Genomic DNA, 14,688 nt, shown 5'->3' with positions numbered 1-14,688 from the left:
TCTGTGATGAATAATAACTCCCTTTCATAGCACTTTCTTGTGATGAAAATGTATAAGATTTATTCCCGTTTAATTATATTGACCAAATGTGTCGAAGTTACACTTTGTCGCTTACCGTAAGGACGACTTTTGAGTGTATCCTCATACGAATGATTTTTAAAAACGCCCTTAAGGCGAACGACAAAGTGAAGCCTTTTTGTTTTTTGAAAATCGTGTTGTAATGCTATTCAGTGCAGCTACATCGCGAGTGAATAATTATATAGTTAGATCTAAGACGTATCTGCCATATTTATATCAAATAATTATTTTTATTTTATTTTATTTATTACTAGCTTTTGCCCGCGGCTTCGCTCGCGTTAGAAAGAGACAAAAACTAGCCTATGTCACTATTCATCCCTTTGACTACCTCCACTTAAAAAATCACGACAATTCGTCGCTCCGTTTTGCCGTGAAGGACGGACAAAGAAACAGACACACACACTTTTCCATTTATAATATTAGTATGAATATTACGGTAAACAGTACAAAATGCGATGTGTGTGTTCATTATCATACAATAGCTAGGCTATTTTGCAACAGGTAAATGTCTAGAGCCAAACCAAACTATGTTAGCAACGATTTTGAAAGCCCCGCCTGCGCGGGAGTTATGTAAACGTCATAATCCATACTAATATTGAATGTGTGTGTCTGTTTGTTTGTCCGTCTTTCACGGCAAAACGGAGCGACGAATTGAAGTGATTTTTTAAGTGGAGATAGTTGAAGTGACATCGGCTACTTTTTTCATCTTTCTATCCCCCCACTTCCTTAAAATGGGGGGTGATATTTTGTATCGAGCATTGCGCAATTTTCCAAACTTAACGCGAGCGAAGCCACGGGCAATAGCTAGTTTCATATAAGTTTAAAAGAGATGTCAAAGTCGCTGCCAATGTATGACTGACGATATGATTATTTAAATAGCGTTTTAATGCGTTTAGGCAATTTTTTGTTTACAACGACAAACTGTAGCTAGTGCTGTTTTATACCACGTTGGTGGCAAACAGGTATACGGTCCGCCGATGGAAAGCGGTAACCTATGGATGTAATTTATTTCAAGCAATGACGTTTAAAACGACATAATCTCACTTTGGTCAAGTCGATGCGAAGTTAGCTGGCTCAGAGATATATGTGAGTATGTTTAGTAAAACGTCCCACTTTGTCGGTTATCATTCAGGCGAGATTTGCTCATATCGTTTTATGAATAAACTGACAAAGCGACTTTATAGCAAGCGACAAAGTGGGACGTTTTCCCGTGCACACTCACATTTTTATAGAATTCGCATATACATCGCAATCATTACAATATTCGTTTTCTAAAATATTTCAAAAAACCTGATTGAGCAACACTAACCAAACTTATTTAAATAAAAAATGCACGAAAAGGAAATGTGATACAGTTTAATGATTTAAAATTAAAGCCACATACATAATCTTGTCAGTTTAGTATATTAAGAAACCTAAAGCCTATGTTTATTACATTATTTCGTCAAATATACAATTAAACTAAATACTAAACTAATTTTATTATCAATTTTGAACGTTACCTCGAATATTTTACTGTTGCTTATAATTTTAAAAAAGAATTCATGCACTAGCAACACAAAAATCAAACAAATAATAAATAAGACAAACACGTGTATACTGACTTAGGGGGGGTCATGGGGGGTTTGATACAAAATATAAATATGACGTAAAAAATTTAAATAAGTTATAAAATATTATTATAAGTACAGTATAAATATCCGCGCTCGTCTCTGCTTCCACCCAGCTTTTTGTGACTGAAACAAAAAAAAAATAATAAAAAAATGGAAATTAATAAAGCATAAAAAATATACGCTATTTGCCAGTCGCTTTTCGGTGAAGGAAATCAGCGTGAAAACCTGGCTATCCCTATAAAACCTAGTTACCCTTCGGGTTGGGAGGTCAGATGAAAAAAAAAAAAAAAAGTTTATTATATAAATTATCAATTACAGAAAATCGCGACCCTGTGTCCTGAGCTAGGAAACCCTGTGTTACAGGACGCAGTTTCATCGCACTAGTACCTTAATCAATATTATAAAACTATACAATTTGTAGAGCGAGTTGCATAAGGAAGTACAAAAAGCTTACAAATAACATTTATTTTTATTTTTTGTGTAACATATATATTTAAACAAAAAATAAAAAAAAGTTATTTGTAAGCTTTACAAAAGCTTAGCAGCAAATACAAAAATAAATAAATGTTGTTTTTGTGGCTTTTTGTTTTTGTTTTTTATAGCAGTCGCTTTCGTAAAACTAGTACCTAGACTCTCATGAGCCGTGGCGAATGCAAGGAGGATTAAAGCTCGGCGACACATGCGCGTTTTGAGAGCGTAGGCAGAGCGTTAGCAGAGTGCAATGATAGCGGTGCGCCGGAGGGACGCTAGCGTTGCGCCCAACGGACACCGGCGGGAACTAACGAGCGCGGATTGCGAGCGGAATGCGCGCGCATTGCGAGCGGATTGCGAACGGAATGCGCGCATTCCGTTCCGCTAACGCCTAAGGCCTGATTTAGACGGCGTGCGAACTCGCATGCGATTTTAGTTACATTGCGGGCTGTTGAGGTTAGATTAATTTTGCACAGCTATCAAATACCGCAATGTAATAAAACTCGTATGCGAGTTCTCGTACCGTCTAAATGGGGCCTTATTATGAGTGGCTACCAAAAAGCTTTATTATGAGTGGCGGAGACTTTACTTAGAAGAGGAGATGCGGAATTACTTATTATTTGTGGAATCAGCTCTCGTTGGAGTCTTGCAACTGCACAGGATGCGCTTTCGACGGCTAGCTAATTTTGTAATACATACATAAACTCACGCTTGTATTCCCTAGAGGTAGGCAGAGCACAGGAAACTGATTAAGCTTCTGTGCCATTGTTAGCAATTAAGAGGTTGAAAGAAAACGAAATCGTGATATTGCAGTGACAGGTTGGTACTCCATCGGATACACCACCACAGTATAATAAAGAGTACTATCGTACAGTATGGCCACTCCCGCTCCCCGCTGAAAGTGCCGCCCACCCCCTCTCGGTTACCTCACAGTTACCGCCTGTCAAAAACACGAACAGTCGACCTGTCATATCTCACTCATACAAGCATAGTACGCGTTCACCTACACGAGCTTAGACCGTGTGCTAGAAACGCGCCTCTTTCATATATTTGATCGCCAGTGTCCGAGGTGTGACACCACAACAGGTTACCTAGACCCATATCGAATTTGGCACAATAAATGATTGTCTGAAACCAATATTCATAGATTTTGGGTATTAAAAGTGTATGATGACTACGTATTTTCGATTAAAAATGTGCGTATTTTTTTATTTATTTTGGCCACCGAAAACGCTGTCAACGATGTAGTGACGTCATCGAATTCGAACCTTACTGCGTATCAAAAATTAAAATTTTGAAAAAACTCCCGACCGCGACATAGTAGACCGATTTTCATAAAACATGGCTAAGAACACTCCCGACGAACTCAGCTTTCAAACAAAAAAAACTATATCGAAATCGGTTCATCCGTTCGGGAGCTACGATGCCACTGACAGACACACACACACAGACAAATACGTCAAACTTATAACACCCCGTCGTTTTTGCGTCGGGGGTTAAAAACAATCACTGACATAATTACTTATTTATGGAATCGGCTCTCAATTGAGTTTTTCTAGATTTATAATAGTTAATTAAATTATGTAGTGGTAAATAAGTTAGCAGAGTAAGCGAAGACCAGGGTTCGATTCTCGGCTTGGCCACTGGTGAATTTGGTCGCTTTTTAACACGCTTTTATTAGGTCGTCGTGTATGTAGCTATGTAATGGAATCTAAGGTAGCTAATTTCACCGTCTTTCAGGGATCGCAGCGTAATGAAAATTGGCAGCTGATATATAAAGTACGATAATTACTTATGAGTAACACACTGATTTAAACTTTCACGATTATTACACATAATTATTTTTAAAATCTGGACTTAATCGCGTATGACTACATATTAAAACTGACCTCCAACGTTTCAGGGACGGCGTTGTCCCCGTAGTCTCGGAGAAGACTGGCTTGAATCCTGTGAGTGGCCTAGCGGTAAAAGCGTGCGACTTTCAATCCGGAGGTCGCGGGTTCTAACCCCTGCTCGTACCAAAGAGTTTAGCGGAACTTATGTGCGAAATGTCATTTGATTTGCCAGTCGCTTTTCGGTGAAGGAAAACATCGTGAGGAAACCGGACTAATTCCAATAAGGTCTAGTTACCCTTTGGATTGGAAGGTCAGATGGCAGTCGCTTTCGTAAAACTAGTGCCTATGCCAAATCTTGGGATTAGTTGTCACAGCGGACCTCAGGCTCCCATGAGCCGCGGCAAATGTCGGGATAACGCAAGGAGGATGATGATCAGTCAGTCAGTCAGTCAGTTTTAGTCGCATCAGTCGTGACTTAGTTGTGTGCGGGAAGCGACGCCTACTCTAGAGTCAAGTCTCAGGTTTTTTTGTAGAGAACCTTCGGTCGATGAATGTGTTAAAGATATAAATAGTGATAATTACTTATGAGTAGTGGAATCAGCTCTCGTTGGAGTCCTGCGACTGGTTGCTGCGGCAGTCCCCCAGCGGCTGCACCTTCGACGGTTTGCTGGTCTTTCCCACGAAGATCTCCACTTCCTGAAATATCGATACAAGTGTTAAAATATGTATACCGTATGTTGTAATGTGTATGTTACAGAAGTGCGAGTGTGTTTTTCTTCAAGTTATTCACATTGTATTTGGAAAATAACTTTACACAGGTTGGTAACTTTCATACCGAGACTTTTATTCTATCTAAGAACAACTTTGCATTAATCTACGAATTAAAACAGTGTAGAGCTCTTTGTTTACTTGTTTTCATGGCCAGAGTTGCCAGAGTCTCATATGTTCGAATAACATTATACAAATTATTCGAACATATGAAACTCAATAAACATTGAGTTTCATATGTTCGAATAATTTTAGAATCAAATACTACTTTATTTGTTTACATGAAAGTTATAATTTAATTGAAACCAAATGTACAGTGAGCTGCAAAATTGCATGGCGAATTGTGTGTGTGTGGATTGAGTGAGCACCTTCCGAAAATAAAAAAAAATATGCTGATCATTTAGTAAAAGTTCTAAAACAATTGTAAAACGAATCTCTGAATTTGTAAAAAGATAAATCAAAAGATACAGCCATTAACATGTGCTCACTCAGTTCTCACAAACTACCAACGAAAACAGTGAATATATTCATTTAACATATAATATTTATATACTAACATTTAGTAAAAAATAGGCCAACCTACCTCTATAAATATTAGATCACCTAGTGACGTATTAAATTTTTTACAAATAGTTTCTTATGCTCACTCAATCCACACACTTTTGAAAAGCCGAATTTTGATGAAAAACATAAGATTTAGACCGCTATTATATGTGTATAGTTTAGTAAAAGTGAAATGGGAATTTGTAAAATACAAAACGAACCACTAACGTGTCAGGTTTTTTTATAATAAATTTTTGTAAGTGCTCACTCAGTCCACACGTTTTGAGAAAGTTAAAAATGTAAATATCTTACGATTTGTAGCACCTAAGACACTCGAAAGTACTTCAACATTTAGTAAAAATTTTTACTAAATATCCACCATCTAATATTTTATATTCGTTGTCTGGTTTTAAAGATATTCAGACATAACTTTTCTCATACAAATGTATCAAGTAGGGTGACTACACTATGTCGGCTCCTGATTTTCCCCACCTTCCCATTGTCATATTGAGATTGGGGAGTTTCGTTCGTTCAATTTTGATAATATTAAACTAATACCATATTAATTATCCATCTGCAAACTGTTTTTAGGTTATGTTCTTGGCCTAGTGATGATATGTATTGTGTAATTTTTATCGACGTCAGGATAATAACCATATCGACATGCATGCATTAAAAAGGACATGAATGATAATTGGTAAGAAACAAAGAATATAATACTTCACTAGTAAGAAACCAGAACCTGGTAATCTAATCGCGCTAACAGATGAGCGTACCGGATTTGTAAGTGGGAGCGAGAAATAGTTATTCTTTTCTCGCTCCCACTTACAAATCCGGTGAACTATTATCAAAATTGAACGAAACTCCCCAATCTCAATATGACAATGGGAAGGTGGGGAAAATCAGGAGCCGACATAGTGTGGTCACCCTACTTGATACATTTGTATGAGAAAAGTTATGTCTGAATATCTTTAAACCAGACAACGAATATAAAATATTAGATGGTGGATATTTAGTAAAAATTTTTACTAAATGTTGAAGTACTTTCGAGTGTCTTAGGTGCTACAAATCGTAAGATATTTACATTTTTAACTTTCTCAAAACGTGTGGACTGAGTGAGCACTTACAAAAATTTATTATAAAAAAACCTGACACGTTAGTGGTTTGTTTTGTATTTTACAAATTCCCATTTCACTTTTACTAAACTATACACATATAATAGCGGTCTAAATCTTATGTTTTTCATCAAAATTCGGCTTTTCAAAAGTGTGTGGATTGAGTGAGCATAAGAAACTATTTGTAAAAAATTTAATACGTCACTAGGTGATCTAATATTTATAGAGGTAGGTTGGCCTATTTTTTACTAAATGTTAGTATATAAATATTATATGTTAAATGAATATATTCACTGTTTTCGTTGGTAGTTTGTGAGAACTGAGTGAGCACATGTTAATGGCTGTATCTTTTGATTTATCTTTTTACAAATTCAGAGATTCGTTTTACAATTGTTTTAGAACTTTTACTAAATGATCAGCATATTTTTTTTTATTTTCGGAAGGTGCTCACTCAATCCACACACACACTGGCGAATTTACGAATGAATCCATACTAATATTATAAATGGGAAAGTGTGTGTGTCTGTTTGTCCGTCTTTCACGGTAACACGGAGAACCAATTTGTCGTGATTATTTAAGTGGAGATAGTTGAAGGGATGGAGAGTGACATTGGCTACTTTTTGTCTATAAAACTCCCGTGAGACTCATACATATTTAAAAATATTCCGCCGCCTCGCCCCCCTGCGCCTGTCCTCATGGCCGCGCACCGAGCGAGCGCCCGCAGCATGCGTCGCCGAGAGACGTGTAGAGGCGGGGTCGCTACTCTTGAGAAAGATCCTCGAAAATTGGATCGAAAGATGTCGAACGCTATATCGACTTAATACCTGAGTAACCCGCTTAAAATATTTTTAAATACTTTTTGTCTCTTTCTAACGCGAGCGAAGCCGCGGGCAAAAGCTAGTTGATGAATAATTTGTCCATGCACTTTAGCAGCAGTAGATCGGGTATACTAAATCGGTGAGTACCTGGCTGCCCTCGACGCCCGTGTGCTCCTCGCGGCTCGGGCCCGCCGCGGCCGCCAGCTGTCTCTCGCGAGCCACGCGCCTGCGACATGAGTCAAACATTTGTAATTATTACATATAAGATAATTATAGCCTGTCAACCAAATATTGGCAGTAGCAATGTACATCAAACTAAAGTATGGTATCCCTATGAAACGAACAAAAACCAGAAATGTACGTCGAACAGCCACAGAGATTTTTTTTTCAAGGAGCTCGTTGGGCCTGCAGCATTGGAATGCCTCCCTAATAAAAAAAAGCATATGAAACGCGTATACTCATCCTTTATTTCCTTACGAATTAGATAATGTATTAAAAAGGGACGGGTATATGCTAGTTATTTCTCTTTTTGGTAGGGTGGAGGTTTCCACAGATAAGATACAAATGACATGCGATTTTCCACCGATTTTCAAAACTAGTGTTGCTAGCCCGCGATTTTTCAAATTTGCCGCCTTTTTTTAGTGACAAGATTTGGTTGACGGTCTATATATTCCTAAATAACTGACCGGAAGTAACGGAGAATTGGGAATTATAGAGAGCCAGGGGAGAGGCCTTTGCTTAGAAGTGGGACACTCCAATAAGCTAAGAAAAAAATTTATTTTAAATAGCTAGTAGTGTAAAAGCCTCGAACTGTTTGAGCGTTGCTGCACGCCTGTTATCGGTGCATAAATATTATGGGTGTCTTCTATTGTCACATTATATTGTTTGAATTGTTTATGTACTGTTGGTGTGTCTTTTATAATAAAATAAAATTAAATAAAAAACATGTTTAACGTTACGACAGCGCAACCAAATATATATTGGGCTTTAAGACTTCCTACTCAATATCTAACCCTTTAGTACAAGTTGCCTTGTCGTGCGCGAGTCCATACATCAAACGCGACTTCAAGTATGGACTCGCGCGCGACAAGGCAACCTGTGCTAGAGGGGCAGAGTTTTACCAGTTGGTGTGGTGAAAATATCTTTGCGAACTGGCTTTGACTGTTAGCTAGCAGCTGTGTTTGCCAAACTATAGTTATGATTATACCTAGATATTACTCGGCTTATGTCTTTTCGAGAAAAAGATTACATGTTTTTATTTTGTCAAGCGCTAACAACTTGACATACGTGCCAGTAAAATATCTAGGTATAGTTATGAGAATAGAGTATAATGAATGTTATTGTTACCTCCTGTGTTCGAGCATGGCCTTCCTGTCAGCCTCTCGTTTCTCAGCAGCGAGTCTCGCCTTCTCGTTCTTGGGCTGCGGAGTCGCGCGCGGACGGTTGCGCGGCGACGCTGCCACCGGTGTGGAGGGGGCCTTAGTTACTGGCGACGGCTGAAATATTAAGGCTGCTTTCAAAAAAAACGTCAAAATAATGTAAAATTGATAGTTTTAGTCGGTGAAATACTACACATTCCGTTATCCAATAGATTCATTTAATTCAAGTTTCAGTTAGAGCATCTTATTATCTTGATTTTTATAAGACTGGATTTTTGAAAACTAACTCACTAAATTAATTATGATTTTTTCTCTAATGCACGTTTAGAAAAACTCACGCATAGAGCTGAATCAGTCGATCTTATTTATAAAATTTGGACAATTTTGAATACTAAAACAGGTAAATTTATAATTCGTATATCCTGTACTACAATCTTCTCAGACTAGATTTTTATTGTAAGGTTTTGAAAAAGAGTAAACGAGGCTAAGACGAATACAACTTTTTCAGAAATTTCGTAAAATTAAGTGACAATTTCTTTGAAAATCTATATCATATCGAAGTAAATTTTGTACTAAATTCATCTGCAGCGTTTACTTAAATTGCTGTTATGCCCTAGTGATTATAAATTGCTATTATTTATTTTTGGCAATTTTTTGAAAACGAGCCTTCACCGGTACAATTATTACCACTTTTGGACATATTCTCATATTTTGTTAGACCAAGTAGAAAAAGTCCTATAATGTGATATATATTTGTAAACTATTCGCAAAGCCCTTTAATTTGATACCACACACGGTATGATCAAGCGCTCGGTTGCGATTTCACTATTTTTCGCACGAAAGCCCTCTTAACAGAATTCGTTGAAAACATTGTTGAGGAAGAATTAGCCGGTAATCACCGGTGTTGACCGTTACCACAGTATAAAATGAGTACTTTCGTCCAGTATCCGTCCGCTCCCCGCTGAAAGTGCCGCCACCCCCTCTCGGCTACCTTACAGTTACCGCCTGTCAAAAACGCGAGCAGTCGACGTGTCCATATCTCACTCATACAAGCATAGTACGCGTGCACCTACACGAGCTTAGACTGTGTGCTAGGAACACGCCTCTTTCATATATTTGATCGCCAGTGTCCGTCTACCCAGGATGCGCCAGAATCTTCTAATAATGGACATTTAGACACGAATATAGTGTGAAAGCAATATCTTTTAAAAGTAATGTTTATTAAAAATATGTTCATTACATTATTGATGTATTTTACAGGTGGAGGAATATTATTCCAGCATCTGGTGACAAAATATCGTAAACAACCTAATTTATGATTATCTGTTCGAACAAGGTGTCAACATGTCTAACTTGCAGGCATAGGTACCATGTCCCAGAACCCTCGAAGATCAAAGACAGTAGTGGAAAAGCGATATCGTTTAAATCTAGTGTTTAAAATTTTGGGCCGTCTTACCGGTGGAGGAATATTATTCCAGCATTCGGTCGCGACATACCGGAAACTGGTAAATGTTGATAGTTACCTCTCTCCATCCGTTGCTCTTCAACGCAGCCAGCTGTTCGAACAGAGCGTCCACATGTCTGACTTGGAGGCACACCATGTCCCAGAACCCTCGGAGGTCGGAGACGGTGGTGGGGAACTGTTCGTCTCCACGCGAGTTTATGTTGTTGTAGCAGAGGCCTGGAATTATATACAAAAACGTATTTATATTTGGCTATTGACAGTTATTTGTTACATTGATTTAAATATGACAAACGGAATTCTATGCACTTGACGTTCATTACGACAAGCAGCACAAGTCAATTTTGAGAACTTTATAAGAACAATGATGCCCGTACTGTTATACAGAAACTACTTCATTTGTGCTCAAGCAGTTATATCAACGTAACGTAAATACGCTTTAAGCGGTATTGGTGACATTACACATACAAAATCGCCAGAGATCTATACATATAACGATAGGCTAGTTTCCTACTAGTCAAATCAGCTTCTTTTTAAGAACTGTCAAAACGATTTGCTAATATGGAATTACTATGAAATACTGAGAAGTGACGTCACGGTCAATTCATTTACTTTATATCTTTCTCTTTGAGTTATTAAATAGAAATTATGTTTAAACATAACTACTGTCCATATTTTTCTTCTAATTATGTGATGCTTTATTTCGTGCACTGCATAAAATATTTTATTTTAACTATAGGAAACTAGCCTATTATCACGAACTTTTAAAAACCTACTAAATTACATAAAATGTGTATGGAATTACTTTAAATCTAAATAATATGTAGATGAGATACATTACATATAGATAGTACATTGACCGGAATATAGACAGTGATTACCTTTTTGATCGATCTTTTTGTTTCAGGAGCTCGACAAAAATCAAAAAGTTAATCATGGTCTTTATCCCGGTCAATACCTCTATAAGTCTAATGAAAATAGATAGATAGATAAAAGCTTTATTTGAAATAACCGTGAATCGTTCAAAACTCTTAATATGTAAATGTCATTTAAGAATAAAGAGATACCAAGACCTCTAAAGCCCCAGGTTAGAATGTCATCTGCAGCTGTACGGCTAAAACCACAGCTAAAGTAAAAATGCATTACCTTGGAACTGCTGCATCTTCTGCGTGGCCAGCAGCCGCGCCTTGCCCGACGCCGAGCGCAGCAGGCCGAGGACCTCCTCACTCACCTCATCCTCCTGAAACACAAACACCGAGAGGATAATGGGGGCGTCCATTAATCGCGTCATACTGTATAGGGGGGGGAGGGGGTCATAGAAAAATCACCAAATATCACCATGGGGGGTGGGGGGGTCAGGAACATATCACGTGTATTTTTTTTGTTCCTGTGTGATACACTGTGTTATAGTTAGTAAACAAAAAATCATATTTCTGAGCAATTTTTTTAATATATCAACTTTAACATAACCAGACTGTCAAAACCTGTGCTGAGTTTTAAAAATTTCTTGCGCCGTAATTTGCCTCGCAGTTGGCACTTGCGTTGTGCAGTGCAAAGAGCAGCTGGATGCAAAACGGTTATTATTCATTTTCAAATATATTTTTTAGTTTGCCCTCATCACGTATACCTACTTATAGACGGATGGTCAACCATCATGGCACTAAATATTTTGTTAAGAAAAAAACGCCGCTTTTGGGTTTCTGGTGAAAGAAACTTGCGAATGTTGGATTATGTAGAAATGTTTATTTTTTAAACTATCCCTTCACTAGAACTTGAGCTGATCCAAAATGTGACATGAAAACCCAACATTCTGAACGAACATAACGAAGAAAATAAATCTCCTAACATGAGCGTCGTTGAGGAGTTCCGTTCTGCTCATCATCAGCAGTTCTAATGCACCAAATGTCACTGTTCTATACTGTTCTTATAAAAATAACAAAGTCACTATAAGTGTGCCGTTTAGATTTAAGGAGTTCAGTTCTGATCATCATCAGCAGTTCCACTGCATCAAATGTCACTCTTCTGGACATAAATGCATGCTGTTCTCATAAAAACACAAAAATCACTATATGTATGTATATACATTCAGTCAAAAAAAAATTCAAAATCGGTCCAATAATGAGTAGATATCAAATAACAAACATTAAAAAAAAAACAGACGAATTGAGATTTGGGCGGCGGTTAAAAAGGCGACAAATTTCACAAATGTTGGGCTCAACGGCTAATTGTCTTCATAAAACCTGTCCCTTCCTAAACCTTGACGTTGTTGTCGGAATCATCGACGAGCCATAACACTTAAATATTTATTAAAGATGTAAGGGCGAAGGTTCTCGGCATCCAAACTCTTGCTTGGAAGGCAAAACAAGGTGGTACTGGTATGGATACCGGGACACGAAGGCTTCATTGGCAATGAAAATGCTGATGAACTTGCCAAGGCCGGATCTGAAGACAACTTCATAAGTCCGGAACCTTTTGTGGGCCTTTCACAAGGAACCATTAAAACGGCTAATGAAAGACCGAACAAAGGCTAATCACCAAAAAGAGTGGGATGCCCTGGTAAATCTGAAGCATTCAAAGCTCTTTATGCGGAGGGTTGACTCTGGATGAAGCAAAAAGCTAGGAAAGCTAGGCAAAAAACAACTCCAAATTATAACGGGGGGGTTCACAGACCATTACGGGGTCAAAGGAATCTTGGCCGGAAGGGCCCCCGCAGATTTAAGATAAGATAAGGGCGGAGGTTTGATTCCCTAAGAAAATTTGAATTTCGCGCCAAGATTTGGTTGATTCATGTATTCGAAAAAAATCTACTTAAGTTACCAAAAAATTACACGTCATATTGGCCGGGGGGGGGGGAGGGGGTCCTGAAAATATCACCAAAGATCACCATGGGGGAGGGGGGGGGGGGTCTAAAATAAGCCAAAAACGCATGACGCGATTAATGGATGCCCCCTAAGCTGTCAGCAGGTCAACAATTGGATACATGAAGACCTGCAGGGCTTATTAGGGTTTTCAGTTTAGATAGTCCAAAAATACTGAACACATATTTTTTGCTTTTTCTAGTTAATGAAAAAATACAAAGATATAGAGAGCATCAAAGTTCCGGAGTGGGGGCTTGTGACGTCACTTCTAAGTAAAAATTGTACCTAGACGTGACGTCACGCGAAATTTCAACGCACTGTACCGTCGTCATTTTTCGTTTATGAGAAAAAAAAAATACGTGTCTAAAATTCTTTGATAATCTAACATACGGACTAATTAGTTTTTTTAGTCGTCTCGCCTATTTTATCATTTAAAACTCGGCCACACATGCTCGTTTTGAGAGCGTAGCGCAATGATAGCGGTGCGCCGGACGCTGGGAACTAATGAGCGCGGATTGCGAGCGCTATCTAAACGTTTTATGTATGGCGGAGGCTTTATCTACGTGGATAAGACGTCTGTCACTCTCACGCTCCCATACTTGCCATAACGTTACGGATACTGTATCCACATAGATAAGTTAGTATAGATGAGGAATGGCTGCGTGCTACGGTATTAAGTAAAACACCTTGAAATAATACAACATTATAGTAAAAACTAAAGGCTATCTAGGCTCACCTAATCTGCCCCTAGTCTGAAAACCTTGACCTTTGTAACAAAGCCTTTTGGCTTATTTGCATATATTTAAACAGTTAACACTTGGCGTGACGCATCGTTGCCACATGCCAGCACTTAATACTTAATTATATTTGTAAATAAAAGCTACTTGTTAAGTTCAGTTAGTCAGCACTGCCTTTCAGAGGTATATTAAAGAGTTATTAGATGACTTTAAAATGATTTTATGACCAGCATTTTGTCTTGATGTGTCTTTTCGTTAAAAAGCTTTGGCTAATGGGGTAAATATAGAAAAAATGTATTACCAAAAGCATTGCATTTACACCACAATTGAACCCAAATAAAATAACCCAATATCCATCAGACTTCTGCGACACCTACGGAGGAAAGGGGGTGGTGAAATCCTTAACCCGTCCTCTCCTGTGGCCCATTTCTCGAAGCTACAAGTTACCATTTACAAGTGGTAGTCACTGTCTAATATGACAAGTTGGAAAGAGACTTCTGCATGTAACTTGTAACTTTCAGCTTTGAAAATTGGGCCACTGGGGCCCATTTCTCAAACTGATAGTTACAAGTTACAAGCGGAAGTCTCTTTCCAACTTGTCATATTAGACAGTGACAACCACTTGTAAATTGTAACTTGTAGCTTCGAGAAATGGGCCCCTGGTTTTATTTGTATGTCATATTTAACCAGTATCACAGAATATATAATAGTACAAGTACAGAAGGCCCACTGCTTTGATGTTCACGAAATGCCGCCTTTTTAAATGCCTACAAAATTTTTACAATGAAACCAGCCGCACGTGCGCAGCGTCGGATGATAGGGTTGCCTATGGATTAAAATGAGTTAATTACTCAGATAAAATGTTATACTATTATATATAAGTCTTGGGTACTTTCTAGGTATATATAGTATTTTGGTTTAAGTTCCAACATCACAAGCCTTATTGAACTTTTCCGTGGGACTTAATCAATAGTAAATCTGTGTAATAATGGCCTATGGTACACATTTTAT

At 38.0% G+C, this 14,688-nt stretch overlaps 1 protein-coding gene across 4 annotated transcripts in view; it reads right to left on the bottom strand.

The window, feature by feature from the left end:
- Positions 1–1,414: 1,414 nt before the first annotated feature.
- Positions 1,415–14,688, bottom strand: part of LOC125238904 (disks large-associated protein 5) — a 103,338-nt gene continuing 90,064 nt past the window's right edge. For 3 of the 4 annotated variants that reach the window (XM_048146393.1, XM_048146392.1, XM_048146395.1), the window contains 6 exons: positions 11,229–11,322; positions 10,144–10,301; positions 8,589–8,737; positions 7,389–7,467; positions 4,580–4,693; positions 1,415–1,814 (listed from right to left, as the gene is read on the bottom strand). In XM_048146393.1, the coding sequence (XP_048002350.1) occupies positions 4,595–4,693; positions 7,389–7,467; positions 8,589–8,737; positions 10,144–10,301; positions 11,229–11,322 (579 nt within the window). In that variant the 3' untranslated portion in view covers positions 1,415–1,814; positions 4,580–4,594. Of the gene's footprint in view, positions 1,816–4,577; positions 4,694–7,388; positions 7,468–8,588; positions 8,738–10,143; positions 10,302–11,228; positions 11,323–14,688 lie in introns of all 4 variants that reach the window. The other variant, XM_048146394.1, reaches the window with a different exon arrangement.

Source organism: Leguminivora glycinivorella, chromosome 24 (assembly GCF_023078275.1).
Source record: "Leguminivora glycinivorella isolate SPB_JAAS2020 chromosome 24, LegGlyc_1.1, whole genome shotgun sequence".
Lineage (NCBI taxonomy): Eukaryota > Metazoa > Arthropoda > Insecta > Lepidoptera > Tortricidae > Leguminivora > Leguminivora glycinivorella.
Note: the sequence above shows the minus strand (reverse complement) of the source record. Positions and strands in the feature narration are given on the sequence as shown.